At 39.6% G+C, this 20511-nt stretch overlaps 1 protein-coding gene across 1 annotated transcript in view; it reads left to right on the top strand.

The window, feature by feature from the left end:
* Positions 1 to 462: 462 nt before the first annotated feature.
* The window catches only part of LOC131060177 (uncharacterized), a 30838-nt gene continuing 10789 nt past the window's right edge, over positions 463 to 20511 (top strand). The window contains exon 1 of the mRNA XM_057993315.2: positions 463 to 758. Coding sequence (XP_057849298.1) covers positions 620 to 758 — 139 coding nt within the window. The 5' untranslated portion in view covers positions 463 to 619. The remainder of the gene's footprint in view (positions 759 to 20511) is intronic.

The following is a 20511-nucleotide window of genomic DNA, read 5'->3' as shown; positions in this document are numbered from 1 at the left end:
GATCCAAATGCAATGCGGTCTAAAAGCAAGAAAGATGATCAAGTCTTCAAGTAGAATCCAACTCCACAGGATCCGGTGAGCCAAACCAGGACACACAGAAAGGAAAACTGAAACTACAAACAAAAAGGAAAATGTTTTTGGTTGATGCAAGACTGCTGTGAACTGGGGATGCTCCTGCATCAATGTTTATCCACTTGATCTTACTAGCCCAGGTTAATCTACTTTGTTTGATGTCAGATTTTTCAATATTTTCATTTGTTTCACTTGAATTTACGAAACCTTTGCTATTTTCACTATGTTCTTTAATTAAATCTACCTCTATATCTAGTAGCTTGTTTTTAAATAAAGTTTTTACCTTGACTATACTATTTACATTATTTTTTATTTTTCTAATTTTTTTTATTTTTATTTTAAATTGCAAAGCATAACAATGACATGAAAGGCAACTACTCAATTCTTCATACTTTTCACGGAAGAATGAGTGAAAGAATGAAAAAGCTCATTATCAAAAGATTAACGAGATCTACTGTTCCATAGACTTTCTTTGATCCCCTGGGTTGATTCCCTCAACCCCTCATTGGTTATTTGCGATTGTTTTCCTGGAAAAACGAGCAGGAGAATGGGCAAAGAAGGCGAGATAGAGGAGGGGATGATGGCGGCCAAGGTGCGTCGCAGGATTTCATTGAATCGCCAATACCACGGAGATTATCTTAATGTAAAGTCTAATCAGAACATTTTCAACCTTCTTCAAAAACAAGGTATTCATGTTTTCTTTATTCCAATGATGAAGCGGTAAGGCTGTAAAATTTAGATCTTCAATGCTAAATTGAATGCAATGGTACGGATTAAATCTGAATATCAACACGCAGGGAGCCCTACGTTGTGTTGTTTGCAACGTCCTAGCATCCTGACCATTCTGCAGCCTCTTCCAGCCATATGCCTTTTTTGAACTCTGGATCAGTCATGTTTTTCTAACCCTTTTCTCTTTCCCGTATAGCAGCAATTCAATTCCTAGTTCTATTGTTGTATTTAGCATATATCTTGTTTACTTATTGACATACTGGTTGATCTCACCATGATTTTCATCAAAGGAACTTATTCATAAGTTAGAATTTGAAATTGGAGGGAGGGTGCAATAGCATTGTTGTAGTTGCTATCTTGGACTGCATACAACTGTATATCCTAGACACTGCATCGATTCTGACTTGTTATTGACAGCTAGAAGATTGATTCTTAAATCTATTTCCTGTAATTGTCATCTAAACTTGAAAGCATGATACTTTTACAGCCTTATTCCTGTGTATTTATAGTAAAAGTAGACTGAATAACCACCCAATAAAAATAGATCAACGATTGGATTCGTCTGTTCCACTCTACTCCACTCTTTGTTTCTCTTAATCCCACCATGCTTTTCATTTAAGGTACTCATCTATGAATTAGAATTTGGACAAGGAGGGAGGGTGGAATTGAATTTTCGCAATTGCTATCTTGGACTACATACAGTTGTATAGCCTAAACCGTATGTCAATCTTGATTTGCTATTGACAGCCATAAGATTGGTTCTTACATGCATTTTCCTATAATTGTCATCCAAAATCAATAGCATGATGCTTGTACAGCCCTATTTGTTTGCATCCATACTAAAATTGGACCCAATAACCTACCAATAAAAATGGACCGAAGATTGGATCCATTTTTACCATTCTTCTCCACTCTTTGCTTGACTTAATCCACCTCCCTCTTTTCATCTAAGGAACTCATTCAGAAGTTAGAAAAGTTAGAATTTGGACAAGGAGGGAGGATGGAATTGAATTGTTGCAATTGCCATTTTGGACTATATACAACTGTATTTCCTAAACTGTACATTAATCCTGACTTATTATTGACAGCTAGAAGATCGATTGTACATGTATTTCCTAAAGTTTTCATCCAAGATTGAAAACATGACTCTTTTACAGCTATATTCCTCTGAATCCATACTAAAACTGCACCCATTAAACCTTCCAATAAAAATGCAACGATGAATGCATCAATTTGTGCCACTTCACTCTACTGTTTGATTGATTTAATCTAAGTAGCTAGTTTGTTCCTCATAGGTTTTGGATTCAGGTCTGGTTCAAACTCAGTTCAGATTTTGGGTTGGTCTGAGCAAGGATTCTGCTAGGGCATGCCATTTCCTTTGTGGGTTCATCTTGGAGGAACTGGAATGAACCTAAAACAAATTTGGCTGAATTTTGCAGAACCCAAAATGAATCTTCTGTAGTTTGATGAGTTTTTTAGATTTTATTTTGCTTTTTATAATCATTTTTGGACATTGACTTGGATTATTATTGACAAAAATGGGATCTCAAACCTTAAAAGTGACTTACAAAGCAATTGAACAGTAAAACAAACTAATTTAATTATGCATGCAAAAGACAAATCATCCATTTTTGCTTGCCATCACACAAATAGAGATAGAGCTAAAGATTGATCACTGAAGGTTCTAAAGTGTTGGATTGCTATTCCTACGTGTGTGAAAGCCCATTTGCTGCCAAGGAGATCCTAGAGGATTTTTTTTGGAAAAGAGGTAAGTTGTTTTGTTTTACAAAGAACTGTCTTGTTTTGTTTTTGTTCATATATATACATATAAAATTCTTTTCATTCGTTTAGAATCTTTCATTTTGAATGTGTTGTATATTGAACTTGTTGCCATAGAGATTACATTGGCAACCAGTTCTAGCTCTGTGGGGTGACTTTGCTTCAACACAAACCAATTTTTTTTTGCTTTGGAATTTTGTTTAAATGATGCAACACACTAGGTGGTGGGGGATATGTTTGGATTTGCAATGGGTGTGGTATTAAATATACAAGCTCATACAGTTGAGCGAAAGCCCGCTTGTGTAACATTCTTGGAATGAGCATCGAAGCTTTCCCTAGAAAGAACTGTGCACTTGTGCCACAAACTCTAGTGATAGAATATATCAGAGAACAGCAGCAAGTTGATGATGTAGCATGTAATAACCCTTGGGATAATTATTTGCCTTCACTAAAATTTAGATCGGTATTACAAAGAGATCAGCTAACACCAATCAATCAGCCTTCACAATATTATGCAGTTCAGATTGCACAGAGATTGTACAAACATAAATACCTATGAGTTTCCATTCAACAGGTGAAAGTTTCATAGTCACCAGGAGATGGGGGTACTTGGAGACTGGTACCGATACCGGTACAGCTTATTTTCAAAAAATAGGAGACGAGGGTACTTGGGGATGCCTTTTTTTTAATATAATTTAATAATTTTCAGAAAATATCATGACATGGAACTTTGAAAACAAGAACAGTAAATCAGTCATACAAGAACAGTAAGTAGTAAAGGCAATTTTTCTTTAGACCATTAGAATGACAGGAAATCAGTCATACAACTGTTTGTCCCTCTCAAAAACTCTACACTGTCAATAGATCCGATCACTATAACTTTGCATGGATTTTTGTATAATCCAAAATATCAGCATGAAACATTATGCAGGCTTATTTTACTTATTTGCCTTCTTTTTTTGCCTTTTAATGCATTTTGCCATAAGTTTTCTGGCGGGAGACGTCAATTTCTGGTCAGGGGAGACAATGAGAGATGGCTGCCAAAAGAACCTTGTGCATCGGGACATTTCCAGGGACGTCTCCAGTACTGGAGATGTGTCTGAGGGGGTGGGGTGGGAGACACGTCTTTGGGTTGCCTTGGGTGAAACATAACAAAGTTACACCCTTTGCATTTGTTGCTCAATTCATTAAGTAATTGAGAGTTTTGTAACATACAAGATTTCAGAGGTAGGAGAGAAATAAATGTGATTTGCCCTAACTGACAAATGTCTATCACCCAGCTGACTTGCAGCCTGAGGCATGAAACCCTAGGTGTTTGTAATTACGGTGAACTTCTTCCAGATCTAGGTCAGTGTGAATTGATCTTCACTGATTGTTGCTCCAGCTTATCTTCAACTAATTGTTGCCCCAGGTTATCTCCAACAATCCAATGAACAGCAGATGTAGGCTCTTGAAATGATGACCTAAATTGATTGTGTGCTGGTTGGTCACTGGGTTATTTGCACTTCCAAGAAAGCATCGATGGCTTGGTTTTGAAACTCATGCCTTTCTGCTTGAATGACTCAGAGCCTTGCCACTTGAATGACTGAGATTGGCATTGTATAGTTCCAAATAAATCTGCACAGCAACTGACTTAATGCTAATGCCTGAAACATACACAATTTTGCCCAGTTCAGCTCAGCCTGTAATCCCTGAGTGAAAATCGCCGAGGAGAAGTACATTGGGTTTCATCCAAATACATCTAGAATGTTGGCGCAGGGGTTTTCATCCCAGCAATAGCAATATTAATGGTAAACTCCAAATTGATGCCCTTGAATGAGAAAATGACTTCTATTTATACCTGAATGCCAAAATAAGGATAGGTTGGCCCAAAAAAAGGGTTGGCATGCAAACAGAAATTCAGAATCAGGTTGACCACCAAAAGAAAATTAATGTTATCATTAAAATAATTAATATTATTATTATTATTTTTTTGTTTGGCAATGGGCTGAAGCCGGATCGCTTTTGACTGGAGCTATGAACTAGTGAGACCACATTTTTGAGGGGCCTCATCCTCAGATTTTGATCGGCATTAATCCCCTTATATTTCCTTGTGTTGTACTATCCATCCTTAACTCCTTATCGCTCCAAGTTCCACCTTATCTCTCCACTCATCTCTGCTACCCTTATCTCTCCATTACTCCTCCTTATCTAGCTGTCTCCGAGGCTGTGTTCGGGCTGGCTGGCATTTTATTCCCTGCAACCCCACCGCCGAAACTTGGGGCCAAGCGATCAACCTAATCACTCCATTCTATTGCTGCCACGAGGGACAGACTTGTGCTTGGCTGAGGTTTGAGGGAGTGCAGTGTGTATCATCCTTGATATGGCCGCTCCACCTTGCGACCTGCCACATCGACCACCTTAGACGAAGCCAGGGAGAGAGGGTTCGAAACAGCATATCATGCGGAGATTCGAACACAAGACCTTGCTTGAAACAACGCTTGCAACAACCGTTGCGTTGCGGGGTCATCCCCATAATTAATATTATTATTATAGTGTTTAAAAACATTTTTATAATCTAAGTATTGAGAGAGTCTGCCCTCTAGGACAAGGGACATGACAGTCATCCCGTCCCAAATATTGCTTGTTCTCAAGCAATGCTTGTTGACTTGGTGGTCAGCACCTCCTTCGGGGTTCGCGACATGGCTTAACCGCCTCCCGTGGATCTGGGTAAGTCTGGTGTTTGTGACGTTCGTTGACATCTCGAGCTTTTGGCGCAACAGCAAACATACCAACAATTGGTATCAGAGCCTTGGGTCACGGGTTCGATTCCCAGGAGGTCTCCTTCATTCCGTTGGTGCGGAATCCTCAGTTGGTGCTGAGGGGGAGATTGTTGACTTGGTGGTCAGCAACTCCTTCGAGGTTCGCAACATGGCTTAATCGCCTCCCGTGGATCTGGGTAAGTCTGGTGTTTGTGACGTTCATTGACAGCTTGAGCTTTTGGCGCAACGTCAAACATACCAACAATGCTAACTCCTGAGACATCGCTGATTGATCTTAGGCAAAAATCAAACTATCCTCTTTAGCAGCAATATTCACTAGTCTTGGCCTCCTCGTTGCCCTTGTTTCCTTTGATGTCCTTATCATCACATGCGTAAGCTTCAGTATCTTGTGCAATTGTAACTCCCAAGTTACTACCATGAAGTTTACTGGAGAAGTTTTGATTTCTGAACATGCTACTCTGCACTGTCCCCACATTAGATTTAGGAAACTCTTCGACACTTTTTGGTTTAATGCTGTCTAAACATGATAGAATCAGTGACAGCATCTTGTCATGGCTGTCCCCATTTTTTCCTTTGCTCAGAAATAAATATGTGATAACTGAAAATCTCCTTGCATGAGTGAAGAATGCATGTTCCATGAAGTCATACTGTCCTTGGCTGCTGTCCCAAGTGCATGGGAAAAATTGAGAGTATAGAAAACCACAGTATTGGGATGGAAAACAACACACATATAGTTCTTATCTCCAAAGTCCTCTCTTCTTTTCACGTCAGCAATCATTGAATCTGCTGTGCTCTGCAATTCATCTTTGTGAATTCTTGTCATGGTGGTCTTTCTTGCTTCCTTAATTAAAGATACATTTTCCTTGTCCAAATCTTGATGAAACCATTTTCTTGATAACAATTCCAGGAAGCAATCTTGATCATCATGTTGGGCCTACCCAACTTGGAATTGATATCAACAAGGTGAAATGTCTTACCCAGAGATGGAGTCTTGGATGTCTTCGATTGACATACTATCCCTTTAGCCATTACCTCTTTCCTCTTGGGCTTCAATTCTGTGGTGAACACTCCAATAGGATGTGTCCTTGATGTCCCCCATATTATACCAAACTCTCCTATGACATAAAAGTTGCTGCATTGTGTGTACCCACCCACTATGTTAGCAAGTTGTCGTTGCCACTTGTTCTCCTCATGTGATGAAGGTACCCAAACAGCCAATCGAACCTCATGATTGTACATTTGAGCCCCAATGAGATCCCTGATTTTATTGGGGACCGATCTCTCCAAGGTATAATGTAAATCAGCTGGAAATAGATCACCATGATTCACTAGGAATCTTATCCCAATTAGCACCAGGATGGCTGAACTGATTGCCCTCCATAATAGAACTCTTCCAATAACATCTCCATGCAATGCAATCTCCTCAAATTGCCTCAATCTACTGCCTTCAATAACTGTAAACATCAAAACCAGTACCATGAACATAATGCAATGACTGTAAATATGACAAACCTGTGCAAAAAGCAGCCATGTGATCAATGTAGAAGCATTGGGCAGCCACACCCAAACTGAAAGTTCATTCAAATTTACCAACTGGCATCTACTCTTTCCCATGGCTGGAAATCCCTGCAAAATCACTTGTGTAAATGCTAGTGACGTAATGTGGTGGTTGATAGCAGGGATGACAGCAGTGATGGGGCTGGAAACTAGGTTCTTAGCTATCCTGGGAATGCTCCTGCCGTCATATGAGGATAGCACATCATCATCACTCAACTTCCTCATGCTTTTTTGGTAGTCGCTTTCACCACTATCCCGATTTGGACTCTTCTCATCCCGATTTGGACTCTTCTCATCATACTCATGTGGTACTACCCTTGCATCTTGAGAGCTCCTCCTATCATTGTGACATGGGCTGCCATACTCATGAAATCAGCAAGTGTTCTAGCATATTGGACTGGAATGAACAATCCAAAGTTTGAAAATATTAATATCAGCAATACAACTTTGGTACAGCAGTCATTAATCAGTAATATCAACAATTTGGAACCTGGAAATAACTGATCGGAGACCAAAAATACTGTTGGTGTTGGAAATAAGCCACACCCGGACCGACGATGGATCGGTCCAAGAGGGGCCAGTAGCTCAGTGGTAGAGCACTCCAGCAGCGTATGGAAGGTCCTAGGTTCAAGTCCTAGCTGGTCCATGTCTCAACATGGTATCAGAGCCAGGTCCAGGCTAGGAGCCCCAAACACAGGAGAGGTGTGGCTTAAGGGGGGGTGTTGGTGTTGGAAATAAGCCACACCCGGACCGACGATGGACTGGTCCAAGAGGGGCCAGTAGCTCAGTGGTAGAGCACTCCAGCAGCGTATGGAAGGTCCTAGGTTTGAGTCCTAGCTGGTCCATGTCTCAACAAATACTCCCACATATAGCTGCACACCTCTGAAATCCATCAAAACCAGCAGCCTTGTGATGGAAAATACTTGTTCATTGGCTAGTGGTGCATTGTAATGGCTGGACATATTGGGATCAGCTATTTTAAGGTTGTAAACCAATTTCACTGTGGCCTTTGGTTCATGTATCATGCAGTCAACCCTTATCCCTATCATATTTAGTCGGTAATATTCAACAAGAAAGTCCCATTTTATTGGGAAACCTCCTTTGGAGAGTGTTCTTGAGTACATCCAAGACAAACCATACATTACCATAATGAAGTATCTTTCCTTGAAATCTTCCTGTGGTCCCTCTAACTTTCTTAATGGGAACACCATGCTTGCTCAACTCATGATGATACCCTCTACCCAATCTTGAAAATTTCAGCAAAGTATAATCACCAAAAGATGACTGACCTTTGGATGTGGTAGTGATCACTGCCCATTGATGTTCTATTACCCTTACCATGACACATCTTGGAGTTTCCACTTTGATGCCTAGTAGCACTACCACTTTGCTTTTGGTTTTCAATTTCAAGATGAACATTCCCATAAAATGCTCCTTGCTATCTCCATGTTTTGCTGATCTCTCCAAGACCCATGATATACAAAAACCTTTGCACATCTCTTGTTCATCCCTAAGAATGATCAATTGTCTTGTCTTCATGGTGCTGGGGATGTGTAGTGCCTTATCTTTCATACCAACTTGCTTGGAGCTTGATACCCACAATGCCATACTAATTTTAGTTACACAAACTTGAATATTGAAATGGCACTTATTTTGCTTACCTTCTTCTAGCATCAAATACCTCGAGGTATCTATCTCCATTTGGTCCTCAAGTGGGGGTGAACTGACAATTTTGTGAATGAGTTCACTGTCCATTCGTATCCATTTTGGGCAACTCTCTATCATATTGTAGATCTTCATCAACCATCCTATAAACCTGCAAGGTCTCATCAAGAGGGTGTGTCAACATGTTAGCCCCAATGTATAAATCATCACATACATTGTGCTTGCTCATGGTTAAGTTTAACCATTGTTCTATCCACATATAAAGGATGAAGAATTTGTGGCCAATAGTGGGAGTAGCTCCATCAAAGACAGTCTCTTGGATCACACTCCACTACATGTGAATGTCCTTGATTTTGAAGAAATGGATCCTCATGCCCCAAGCTATAGGTTATGACCATCTCTCCACTATCATTAGGATTTTTATGATCTTCCTCTTTATGGGAGTCAATACAAGTCAAATCATTTTTCGCAACAACATAACCAATATCTTGTAGATCATCACATGGTCTAATCATTCCCATACATCATGAATCTGTAATGTCCCCTTTTTAGCAGTCACGAGGCGATTTGTCATTAGCCCATTTTAACCATGGTCCCAAGGGCTAACAGGACTTTACAGGGATCGGTGAAGGATTTGGCTTAGGCAATTTCAGTTTCAGGCCAAATGGAAATGTTTTGACAGGGTTTCTAGATACTTACCATTTATAGTAAGTCAATAGGGTGCAGTAGCAGTGAAATTTTTGATGCATTTTAATATGCCAATATCTTGGGGTTCATCTTTCATAAGCTGGTTCGCCATTTTATGGAGCTATTAATTTATTTGGGCATTTAATGATGAGTACTAAAGTTAAATTTAAATATTTAACTTTAATGTCTTATTAAATGTGGGGTCTATATATCAAAGGGAAAAATTAAAAGTTCCCTTTTAAATGGGAGACATAAGGTTTATTATTATTTTATTATAACTTTCTATTATCCCAATGCATTCTTGGCGCATTGGGATTTGAGCCCAAATGAGGTAATAAAAGAAGGCATTGAATGCTGGAAAGATATCTTGGAATTGGTGTATTCTTGGAAATTGGGTTTTCCAGAATCAGTGCTGGAAGCATTTGGCATTTGGCATTGTTGACGTGTATTTTGTACACAATCATACACAGAATAAAATACCCAAAGGCATCTTATCCTCTCTTGAATAAAGTCGCTAACTGCTGAAGATATCGCAAGAAGGATCAGTTAGGATGACTCCAATGTTCTTTTAGTAGGGTCTCTACGTGTGGATAAGCACCAGTGGTCGTTGTGATTTGCTGTGTCCTCAAGGGGCCTTACGTTGCCGAAGATTTTGCTAAACTAAACAAGCTTTTCAAAAAAAATAATAATAAAAGGATAGGGTTTGCAAGAGGTCTAATCTAGTCTAACCCTAAGAATGACTTGATGTGGACAAGACTTGGTGAGATTCTACCAACTTCAATTTTGCCATAAATTAACAACTCAATTGAAATTGATGCGATCTTCTAAGGTAACAAATGATTTTTCAATACATCAAAGATCAAAGACACTACCATGAAGGTACATATCCAAGATGCAATAATGATTGAAGATTTAAGTGATTCAAATATCTCCAGTCGACCACGCAAGGCGTTCCTACAATCAGCAAGAAGCTAGTGGTTTGGAAAACGAATCCTACCAAAGATCAAGTCCAACACTTTGTCCTTCGAATTAACACACTACTTTGATTGAGAATGTTTCAAGAAAAATGAACAACCATGAAGATAACCAAGAGAATTGCAACAAAACACCATAACTTCAATATTTCATTGATTCCAAAGCCATCATGTACAACAATTGTTTGAATTCTTTCCTCAAAACTCAATCTTGCTACAAAAGTAAATTGCCTCTAAACTCTAATCTCTCTAATACATCAATAATCTAATCTTCTTCTCACATCTAATTTTTTTTTGAAAATGAAATGAAATGAGGGTATAAATAGCATCCTCAATTACAATGGATGGTCCAGATCAAAAGCAGATCAATGGTCAAGATCATGACACCTAAACCCTAATTAGGGTTTTATTACAAAAGTTCTCCTTTTATTGCACAACATTAAATGCATAGCCAATTATTAAATTTGGCACGAAAATCTAGGAGACATAGACCAATGACAATTAAGGTGCCATGTCATCTATAACAACCTCTCATCTAGAATCTTATTCCCTTTCCAATGCTCCTTTTTAGCATATGCAATGAATCTTGATACGATTCCCTCGATCTCAGCAATTGGAATCTCGGGAAGATTCTTCATTCTTTCTTCCAAGTGGATGACCTGATCAAATGCATCTAGAAGAGCTGCGTCCCATGTAAGTTCAAGTTCCTTAGTCTTTTCAATCAGGAGCATGGTAGCAAACATCTGGTCCTGTTGCTCATCTGTGATATTGGCGTCCTTGCAAAAGATGACCTTAATCCTATCCTCCAATTCCTGCAAATCTACATCTGTCTCAACTTCGATCCTCCTGCCAAGAATGGTACGTAGTACCTCAAATACTCTGTCCTGGATCGGGTTGATCACCTCCTCAACATGACTGCATCTAGTACTGATGTCCTCAAAGAGAACTTCCTTCATCTGGAGTAAGGTTGACCACTGAAGTAAACTGTGAGGTCCTCCATCCATAATCTTTTCCTGCGCTAAGACCTTCCTCAATGTTTGTTTAATTACTTTCAAGATAGGAATGATAACATCCTTGGTATGAGCAAAAGCGGCCACTGTTATCATCAAGTTATGGATAATCTCAAGAACCTGAATAGCTCGGTGAATGGTCTGCATCATCCTTGTTGCAAATTCTACGGCAACTGTATGAGATTTGTCCATCCAAGTACTCATACGCTGGACCATACTCTTGAATCTCTCTGCCTCACCAATTGATTGAAGGGGAAGTGCCTATATGGGTGATCTTGCTGGATCCTGACGTCCTAAAGGCTGATTGAGATGGCTGAAATATGTTCTCCATGCACCGACCTCTCTCTCAAGCTTCCTATTCTTCTCCATTTCTTCTCTAAGCTTGTCCTTCAATGCCTCAAAGGAATCTGTGGCATCATCTAATGTCTGCTCGGCTGTGGATGGACCTAGCTCAAATGTCTCTATATCATATTCCTCTGCTAGGATCTCACCTTCGTACTTGTCTACTGCCGGTGTAGCTATCTGTAATTTTCTGGATCCAGTCTCATCTCTAATCATCTTGGACATCTTGGTAGCCTTTCTCTTCTCTGTCACTTCCTGGGAATGTCCAACAAGGCTCTCTAAATCAATCACATTGTCTTCGTCCTCGATCACAATCACCTTCGTTAATCTTTCCTTCAACCAATCTGGGATGGCTGATCTTGTCTCTTTGACCTGTATTTCCTTATGCAATATTTCTTCTTCTCTGTGAGGAGATGTTACTTCGTCATTATTCTTGTCTTCATGTAACTCATAATCTTGGAGAGATCCACTTGGCGACCCTTGAGGTACCTGTCCTTCTTTATCATTCTGAACCATCGCCTCCATAGACTCTTCCACTTCAAGTGTCCTTTTCTCTTGTCGAGAAGATATACCGGATGAACGATCTCAGCTGGCCTCTTGTTTCTTCTTGGAAGATTCTCTCTTTCCAGGTCTCTCTTTCCTCTTCGAGCCTCTTGGATGGAGATCGCCTTCACTTGCACTTCGAAGGTTGCCTTCATTTGCATTTCTGGGATTAGGATTACCTTCGCTTACACTAGCTCCACCTTCGGCTGGTTTCTCTTCCAAAGTGAAAGTCATAGCTATGCCTTGCTCTCTCAACTTCTGATGCTGCACATCAACCCATCTGTGAGTACAAGACAAGACTGGAGCTATCAAAGCATCTAGATCCACAACCTCGGGCTCATTCCAATCTAACCTTATTGATTTGCTTTCTCGATCATAGGATGACTGGAGATGTCTGCCACTGTCCTGAGCTTGGTCGGCCACTCTGTAAATCTTGCATTTCCTGATGAAATCCAAAGGCAATCTAGAATGCATCTTTCTTTTCACTTCAAGATCGTCTAAGAGATTCATCATAAAATCTTCAATCTAAAACTCATGCTTAAACTTCCTACCGACTGTCTCCTCTATATATCCATGTGGATCAAAGCTTTCCCTCAAAGCAAAGAATGAAAAAGAATACAAAGCTAACTCCTTCTCTGCGTCATCCATGGCTAAAGCATTAGGACATACCTCAACTGAATTGCCCAATACGATAGGTACCGGAACTCCATTTCCGTGTCTGTGTCTAAATGCCTTCGCATAAGCTGCCAACTGTCTTGTTACCTCAAGTAACACTATTCTGTCTGTCGGATATCTCGGCAACATGTATGGAGGTGAAGGACATCCATGAACTCTGATATAAGTAAACTTCGGAAATTGGATAAACCAAGCACCGTACCTCTTTACTAGTTCCTGTGCATCCTGAGATAATCTGTTGTGAATCCCGCCTTGCAACGTCCTTGTGATGTTCATAGTGAAGGTATCATTAACTAACTTGTAGTTGCTTCCTGGCGGATGATGCAAGTGAACATAGGAATCACAAACTCTGACCTCGCCGGGTCCTCTTCCAATCACTCCTCTGTGAGGTAGTCCTGTGTACTCGAAGCTCCTGATCAAGGCATAGATGACGTATGAACTCATGTGGAAGGACTTGGTAGCTTTGAGTCTCCTCAACTGTACGTCCAAGCAATGGCTAATCATTCTAGCCCAATGAATTGTTCCTTTACCCTGAACTATCACTTGGATGAAGTAGAACATCCATTTTTCAAAGTAAAAAGCTTGAGGTGCACCTGTGACTCGGTTGAGCATTGTAATCAAATCTCTGTACTCCTCCTGGAAATCAATCCTGTGTGGTGTGTTCGGTACCTTGCTCAGGCGAGGACGACTCTTGAGTAACCAGTTCTTGTTAATGATGCTTAGGCAAGCATCTGGATCATCTTCGTACATGGACCTGGCTCCTTCTATGCTCTTGTAGATCATATCTCTGTGCTCTGGAAGATGGAAAGCCTCACTTAAAGCTTCCTCTGAAAGATACGCCAAAGTGTTTCCTTCCTTGGACACGATCGTTCTGGATTGAGGATCATAATGACGAGCACACTCGATCATCAACTCATGACACTGTACTGCTGGAGGGAAGCCGACCGCCTTAATGATGCCACTTTCAATTATCCTCTGGGCGACAGGTGATGGCTTGCCAATGTAAGGGACCTCTCGAAATTTCTTTGTACTGAAGTTGCCCAAGTTGGTATCTCCAATGTTGCTCCATTTAGACACGATCTTGGTCTCCACCTCTTCGGTCTTTTGATCTTCCTTCATGAGAGCAGGACGACTGGTGGATGCTCCCGCCTTCGGGGTCGCCATACCTTGCTTGAGAGCGAACTCTAAAATGCAAAACAAGAAAATTCGCCTAGGCAACAATCGAAATTTTGTGACTTCAACGTGATCTCTCTCAAGCTATCAACTTCGCCACCTTTGGGATGCTTTTGATGTGATCTTTAATACCTTTGGCAAGTTCGCCTTTCTTTAACTTCAAGTTCGCACTCCCTTGATGATGTTTGCGCCTTCCTTGGAATGGAAATTCGCTCCACTTAAATACCAATCGCACTTCTCCAAAATCGCATATGGAAGATGATAAAATGATAATGTGAAAATGAAAATTTCACCCTCCTTTTATAAGCGCTCACCTCTCATTTACCTCTAGGCCGACTTTTATAATATAGCAATTAAAAACAAATTTTAAATAAAAAACAAGGCCGACTTTTGTAAAATATATCCAAGCACTCCAATTTTTATAATAATAAATTAATTAATTGCCTTTATAATTAATTTTTTCGATTTTTAAATAGGCAAAATTAATTAATTAAATATCCAAGCGCCATTTTTTATTATATAAAATAATAATTAATTAATTAAATGCCATCGTTTTTTAATTAATAAACTCGATTTTTTAAAAGGCAAAAAATTAATTAATTAATGTTTTAGCGCAATTTTTAAATGCTACTTAATTGAATTTTCAAACTTATCGATTTTTAGCATTTAATAAAAATTCAAAAAAATGTTTAGCGCCAAAATTGGAGGAGGGAAAGATGCAAACCATTATCGCCCTGGTCCCTGACTGAGGGACAGGAGCGAATTACCATTTTGATCTTGATTCTTGTGCCTTCGACGTTTGAAACCATCATCTCCATGTTGAAAGTGGCATGTTTACAAGGAACTTCGAACTTGAGTGACTTGATTTTGTAAATGAATGCCTCCTGGGGTGATATCGCCCTGGTCCCTTGGTGAGGGACAGGAGCGATCTTGGTGTTTTCTCCTTGATCTTGCTTCTTTAACCACCAATCTTCATTATATGGCAAGTAATGATGTTATCCTTTCGTTCCATGCTTGTTCTATTCGTTTTTAACAAGGCATTTTAGATGTTTAGATGGATTTCGCCCTGGTCCCTTGGTGAGGGACAGGAGCGATCCTTGTATCTTAGCCTAAATTTGTCGTTTTGTAACCTTTGTTCCTCGTTCATTGCCTTCCAAACGATATCCTTGATCTTATGTATCCTTGCCTTGTCATGATTTTGAAGGAAAATGAATGATCTTGTGAAAATCGCCCTGGTCCTTGACTGAAGGACAGGAGCGATATAATCTCCTTAGCTCAATTGATCACCTTTTGACGTTAGATTTCTTTGCATATCATCTTCTTAAGATACCTTTGATACTTTGCAACCGCGCATAACCTTGACTTGGCATGATTTTTGAAGGAATTGGCCAATATGGTAAATATCGCCCAGGTCCCTGACTGAGGGACAGGAGCGAATTTGGGCATCCTGGGCTCATCCTTGTTCTTGCCAACTTGCAATCACTTTCATTATGAAGAATGAGGTCTTTTGATCTCTTTTGGCCACTTGAAACTTGATAAACCTTCAAAACTTAGGCCTTCATGAAGATTTCGCTCTGGTCCCTGGGAGGGGGACGGGAGCTACACTGAATTTCGCCCTGGTCCTTGACTGAAGGACAGGAGCGAACTTGGGCTTTTAGTGCAAAAATCTTCATCATATTAACTTGCAATTGTCTTTAAAGTGCAAAACAATGTCTTTTACTCCCTTTCAAACATTTAAAATGTGAATGGTGACTTAAATTTGGCCTCATTTGAAAATTTCGCTCTGGTCCCTGCCTAAGGGATAGGAGCGAATTTAGGCATTTTAGTGCAAATCCTTTATCTTTGGCGATCTTCATAACTTCGTTCTTCGTTAAGACGCTTCAAAACGTCCCGGCCACCTTACTTCTTGACTTGGAGTGATCTTAAACTTTGAAGAAAGGCAAATTAATCATCATTTCGCCCTGGTCCTTGGCTGAGGGACAGGAGCGAATTTTCATGTGCAAGCTCAATTACACTTTGCCAACCCCAAAATTTATCTTCAACGATCTTGTTGTGCATCCCTTCATTCATCTATGGCTTGGAATTCATTCAAACTTGGCGAGAAATTAACCTAAGGCAAAAATCGCTCTGGTCCCTGACTGAGGGACAGGAGCGCCTAGGCCAATTTGGAGTTCATTAGGTGTCTTGCAATCTTCAATATGTATTCAACGGGTTCATTTCACCTTCCTTTCTTGCCTCAAACCCAAAACTTGCTTGCTTTTTGCCCGAAACATGCCTCATGAGGAATTCCGCTCTGGTCCCTGGGAGAGGGACGGGAGCTACATTGAATTTCGCCCTGGTCCCTGACTGAGGGACAGGAGCGATTTTGGCATTTTGGTCCATTTCCCTTCACGAAGGCACTTCAAATTATATTCAATTGATAAAACATATCTCCTTTGATCTCTTCAAATCGTCAAGTTGCTTAAATCCTGCAAGGACAAGGCAATGTTCGATTTTGAGCTCCGGTCCTCCACTGAGAGACAGGAGCGATTTTCACTCCTGGGGCATTTCCGTGCTCATGAAATTCTTCAAATTATATTCAACGGAAAGATCATGCCTCCCTTTACTACTTCCACTCGAAAAATCATCTTGATCCTGCAGGGACAGTAAGATTTTTGAAAAAGAGCTCCGGTCCTTCACTGAGGGACAGGAGCGATTTTGCTCCTACAGGCCAAAATATCATGATTTCGGGATTTTGATCACTTCACAAGGTAAAAACAAGTCATTTCCAATGCCCGGGATCAAATATCAAAATTTTCAAAATTTGGTCAAAATCGCTCAATTGGACAAAATTCGCAATTTCATCATTCACACTTAGACAAAATTTAGACTCTTCATTCAAAATTCCAATTGAAAATAGACCAACTCACTTAGCCTCTGGCGAATTCACTTTATTCAAAATTGCATCCTACGAAAGGAAGCTCAAAAAAAAGCTCTCAAGACTGACTGGACTTTGGCCTGAAAACGACAAAACAGAAACCCTAGGGCTTGACCCTAAATCCAGACAACTGACAAACTACCAAAACCCTAAAAAGCAGAGCGAAAGGCGAGCAACAACGAGCAACAAGAGGGGGTCCCCATTTAAATGGGGCGATGTGTGAAATGGTCACAACAGGCATTTGGCGAGAAATCCCTCAAGTGTGACATTTCTCTTGCCTGTGAAAGATCAGGTTGGGGAGATTGTTAAAGACAAACTTAGCATTGGAAAAGGTGATAGGCGTAGAAGCCATAGTTCGAATTTGAAGCACAGCTGGGAGTAATCACATTCTACGTTCAGGTATTCTGTTTGGTTTTCAGTCCATGAATGTTGTGGTAAGTCAACAGGGTTATAGGAGGACGGTTTTTGGACAACACCTTATTTGGCCGTTGGTAGTGTGAGAAGAAATGGCGGGTACAGCAAGAACGCAGCACAAAGGTGACAAGCTGAAAGTAGTTCGCAGTTCCTGAAGGTTATACACCCATTGTAGGGATGGCAAACTTGAATATAAGTGCTGAGAGAGTTAAGTTACAAGCTAATAGAGATTTCGAACTTCAATATTCTGCATTAAATATCTTCCAGCAAGTTTGCGTTCAGAGTATTTTACTGCAGCTGTAGATTACAGTGAATTAGTTGCAGGTCGAACTGGAGTCACTGGTGTATTTGGACGGCTACTATGTATGCTAAAGGTCGTGGTTGGAGTTTGGGAACGGAGTCACCGTCGGCAGGTTATTGAACGCCATCATGATCTTTGGCTGGGCGTGAGGTTTGAAGTGGGTTGCTGTAGCAGTTGTTTGGACAACGCCATAGCAAGCTGAAGCAGTCGCAGAGAAAATCCATAACCAGGTTCATTGTTTCTGATTCTATATTTTGGTATTAGATTTCCAAAATACACCGAGATCACTTAGGACCGCTTGTATTCACTGTTATGTCAAGTGTAGTAAATCTGGAAAGTAATAAAGTGATATATATATTCAATATGAATCTTCAGTTTGGTGCAAAATGCAAGTATTAAGAATGTTATGTATTTTCCTGCATTATTCTTGAATGTTGGTATCATTTTAGAATATAAGAAAAACTCCAAACATACAAAACGCACCAGGTATCAGCAAAACCACAGGAAAAATTCAGTATTCAGTCCCTTTTCGAAAATCTACCAACTATTTGATGAGATACCAACAGCCAGTTGGACACAGGGAATTATAGCAAACAGGGCAGTTTGTTACAGAATCATCATTACACGGTGCAATTATGGCCATACCTAAAAATCGGGCTGATGTTTGTTGGACATCATCTGCAATTATTGATACATATTTAACAAATGGTACAGGCTCTTCATCAAGGGTGATGTTGTGCACATGTTGGACCTCGCTATCTTCTATCATCAAGGAGTCTTCTTGTATGAGATCTTGAGACTTTGATCTTTCTTCCTGCTCTACTATCACCACTTCTTTTTTGACCTCCTCTTGTGGGTCTGGCTCTAGTGTACTCTCCACTTTTTTAAGCTCTACCTTTTTGGGCTCTCCTTCCAAGAATGGTTCTTTTGGCTCTTGTTCTTTGGTAGCCTCCTTAGCTGCTTTTGATTTCTCTTCTTTTTTTTCTCCTTCGTCATATGCAGTCATAAAGTCCCCTTTTATTTGGATTTATCCTTTCAAGATATCTCAAATAATCATCAAAAGGAAATATAGATTTGACTTCATTAGACATCCCTTGATATTTATTTGGCTTCTGTTGGGTATCTTTCTTGATATATGCTTGCTTGTGGCTTCTGATTTCTGACCTTAGCAAGTCTGAATGCTACGGCAACGAGAACATATACTAATCTGAAGCATTTAACAACAGCTGCACATTAAACCATTAAACAAGGAAAGAGGTCTGATTTCTGACCTTAGCAAGTCCGAATGCTACAGCAACAAGAACATGTACTAATCTGAAGCATTTAACAACAGCTGCACATTAAACCCTTAAAATTTCCTTTGACCAGACCATGCCTAGGTGATATATGCTTGTTTCTTCCACAAACCCTTTAATGCAGATTACAATCTACAGCCATCCAAAAAAACAAGTGATAAATTACAGTGTTCATCAATTTCCAGCACCCCAAAACAAGGAACTTTAGAATGGCATCCTCTTCTTCTGAATATAAGCAAACCCTTCAATAATGTGAAAATGAAACGCAATGGTGAATCCATCCACACCAAAGATGGATTTGGGTTTCCATCCTCAGTTAACTGTAAATGAAAGCCAAAGATCTGAAGCTTCTCAGAGGGAAAATAAATAAGCCAAGTATATGCAAATGATCCCCAAATGAGCCTTTTTATAATTCTCCAAGGAAGCTTCCAAAAAACCGATTTAATTTTCCCTCTTTTAATTTTCATATTTACTTGCAATTGGGAATAATATTAAAGTGACCTGTTATATAATTTTAATTAGCATAAAGCCACTTTATGAATCAATTTTTATATTCGCCTTATATCTCCCTATATTGGCGCCTCCTTTATGGCTTATAATTATTCATTTTATGAGATTAACATATTTAACTCTTTTAACCTCTATAACCCCTTCTCATAAAGTCATTTAATAGAAAATTAATAATATTAAAGTCAATGCTTGATAAGACATTAATAAATTAAATTAATTGCTAAAATGTTTCTGGATTTGATTGTGTCAAAGAGTTTTTGCATCAACGTTTCGGATCACACGCCGTGATCCATCATCAAGATGATAAAAGAGAGCATAAGGAGAAAAAAATCTTATGCTCTCTTTTGTCATCCTTATGCTCTCTTTTATTATCGTGATGATAGATCACATTGTATGATCTGAAATGTTGATGCAAAAAATCTTTGACACAATCAAATCCAGAAACATTGTAGCAACTATTGACATGGATTGTGAAAATCTGATATCATTAAAATTAAATTAAATCATTTAACTCCGATAAATGCCAATAACAATTCATGAGACTAATCCTACCAACTTTCCAGACATAGCCATGATGCCCATTGATCATCTTGTGACTTACTATAAATAGTAAGAATGATTTAAACATCCAAGTGACATACTAAAAATAGTGTATATCAGAAAGCGTTGAATGATCTTAGGAAAGCATACCACAAATAAATTGGGACATTGAGTTGAAGAACATTGAGATAAGCACCAAAAGGTCAATTGAAGAGCCATAGATTACCCTTAGAAGAGTCCCCTAATCACCATGTTAGCCTACAGGGACCAAAGTCATAGGCTAACTTCTAGAAATAGCTAATGCCTAAAAAGGGGACATTACAGTTACACTCTTTGTATTTGTTGCTCAATTCACTGAGTAATTGAGGGTTTTGTAACATACAATATTTCAAAGGTAGGAGAGAAATAAATGTGATTGGCCCTAACTGACAAATGTCCATCACCCAGCTGACTTGCAGCCTGAGGCATGAAACCCAGGTGTTTGTGATCACTGCGAACTTCTTCCATATCTAGGTTAGTGTGAATGGATCTTCTGTAATGTCCCCTACTAGGAGTCTGCCAATTCC

This window comes from Cryptomeria japonica, chromosome 7 (genome assembly GCF_030272615.1).
Source record: "Cryptomeria japonica chromosome 7, Sugi_1.0, whole genome shotgun sequence".
In the NCBI taxonomy this organism is placed as follows: Eukaryota; Viridiplantae; Streptophyta; class Pinopsida; order Cupressales; family Cupressaceae; genus Cryptomeria; species Cryptomeria japonica.
This window is presented reverse-complemented; position numbering and strand designations above follow the sequence as displayed.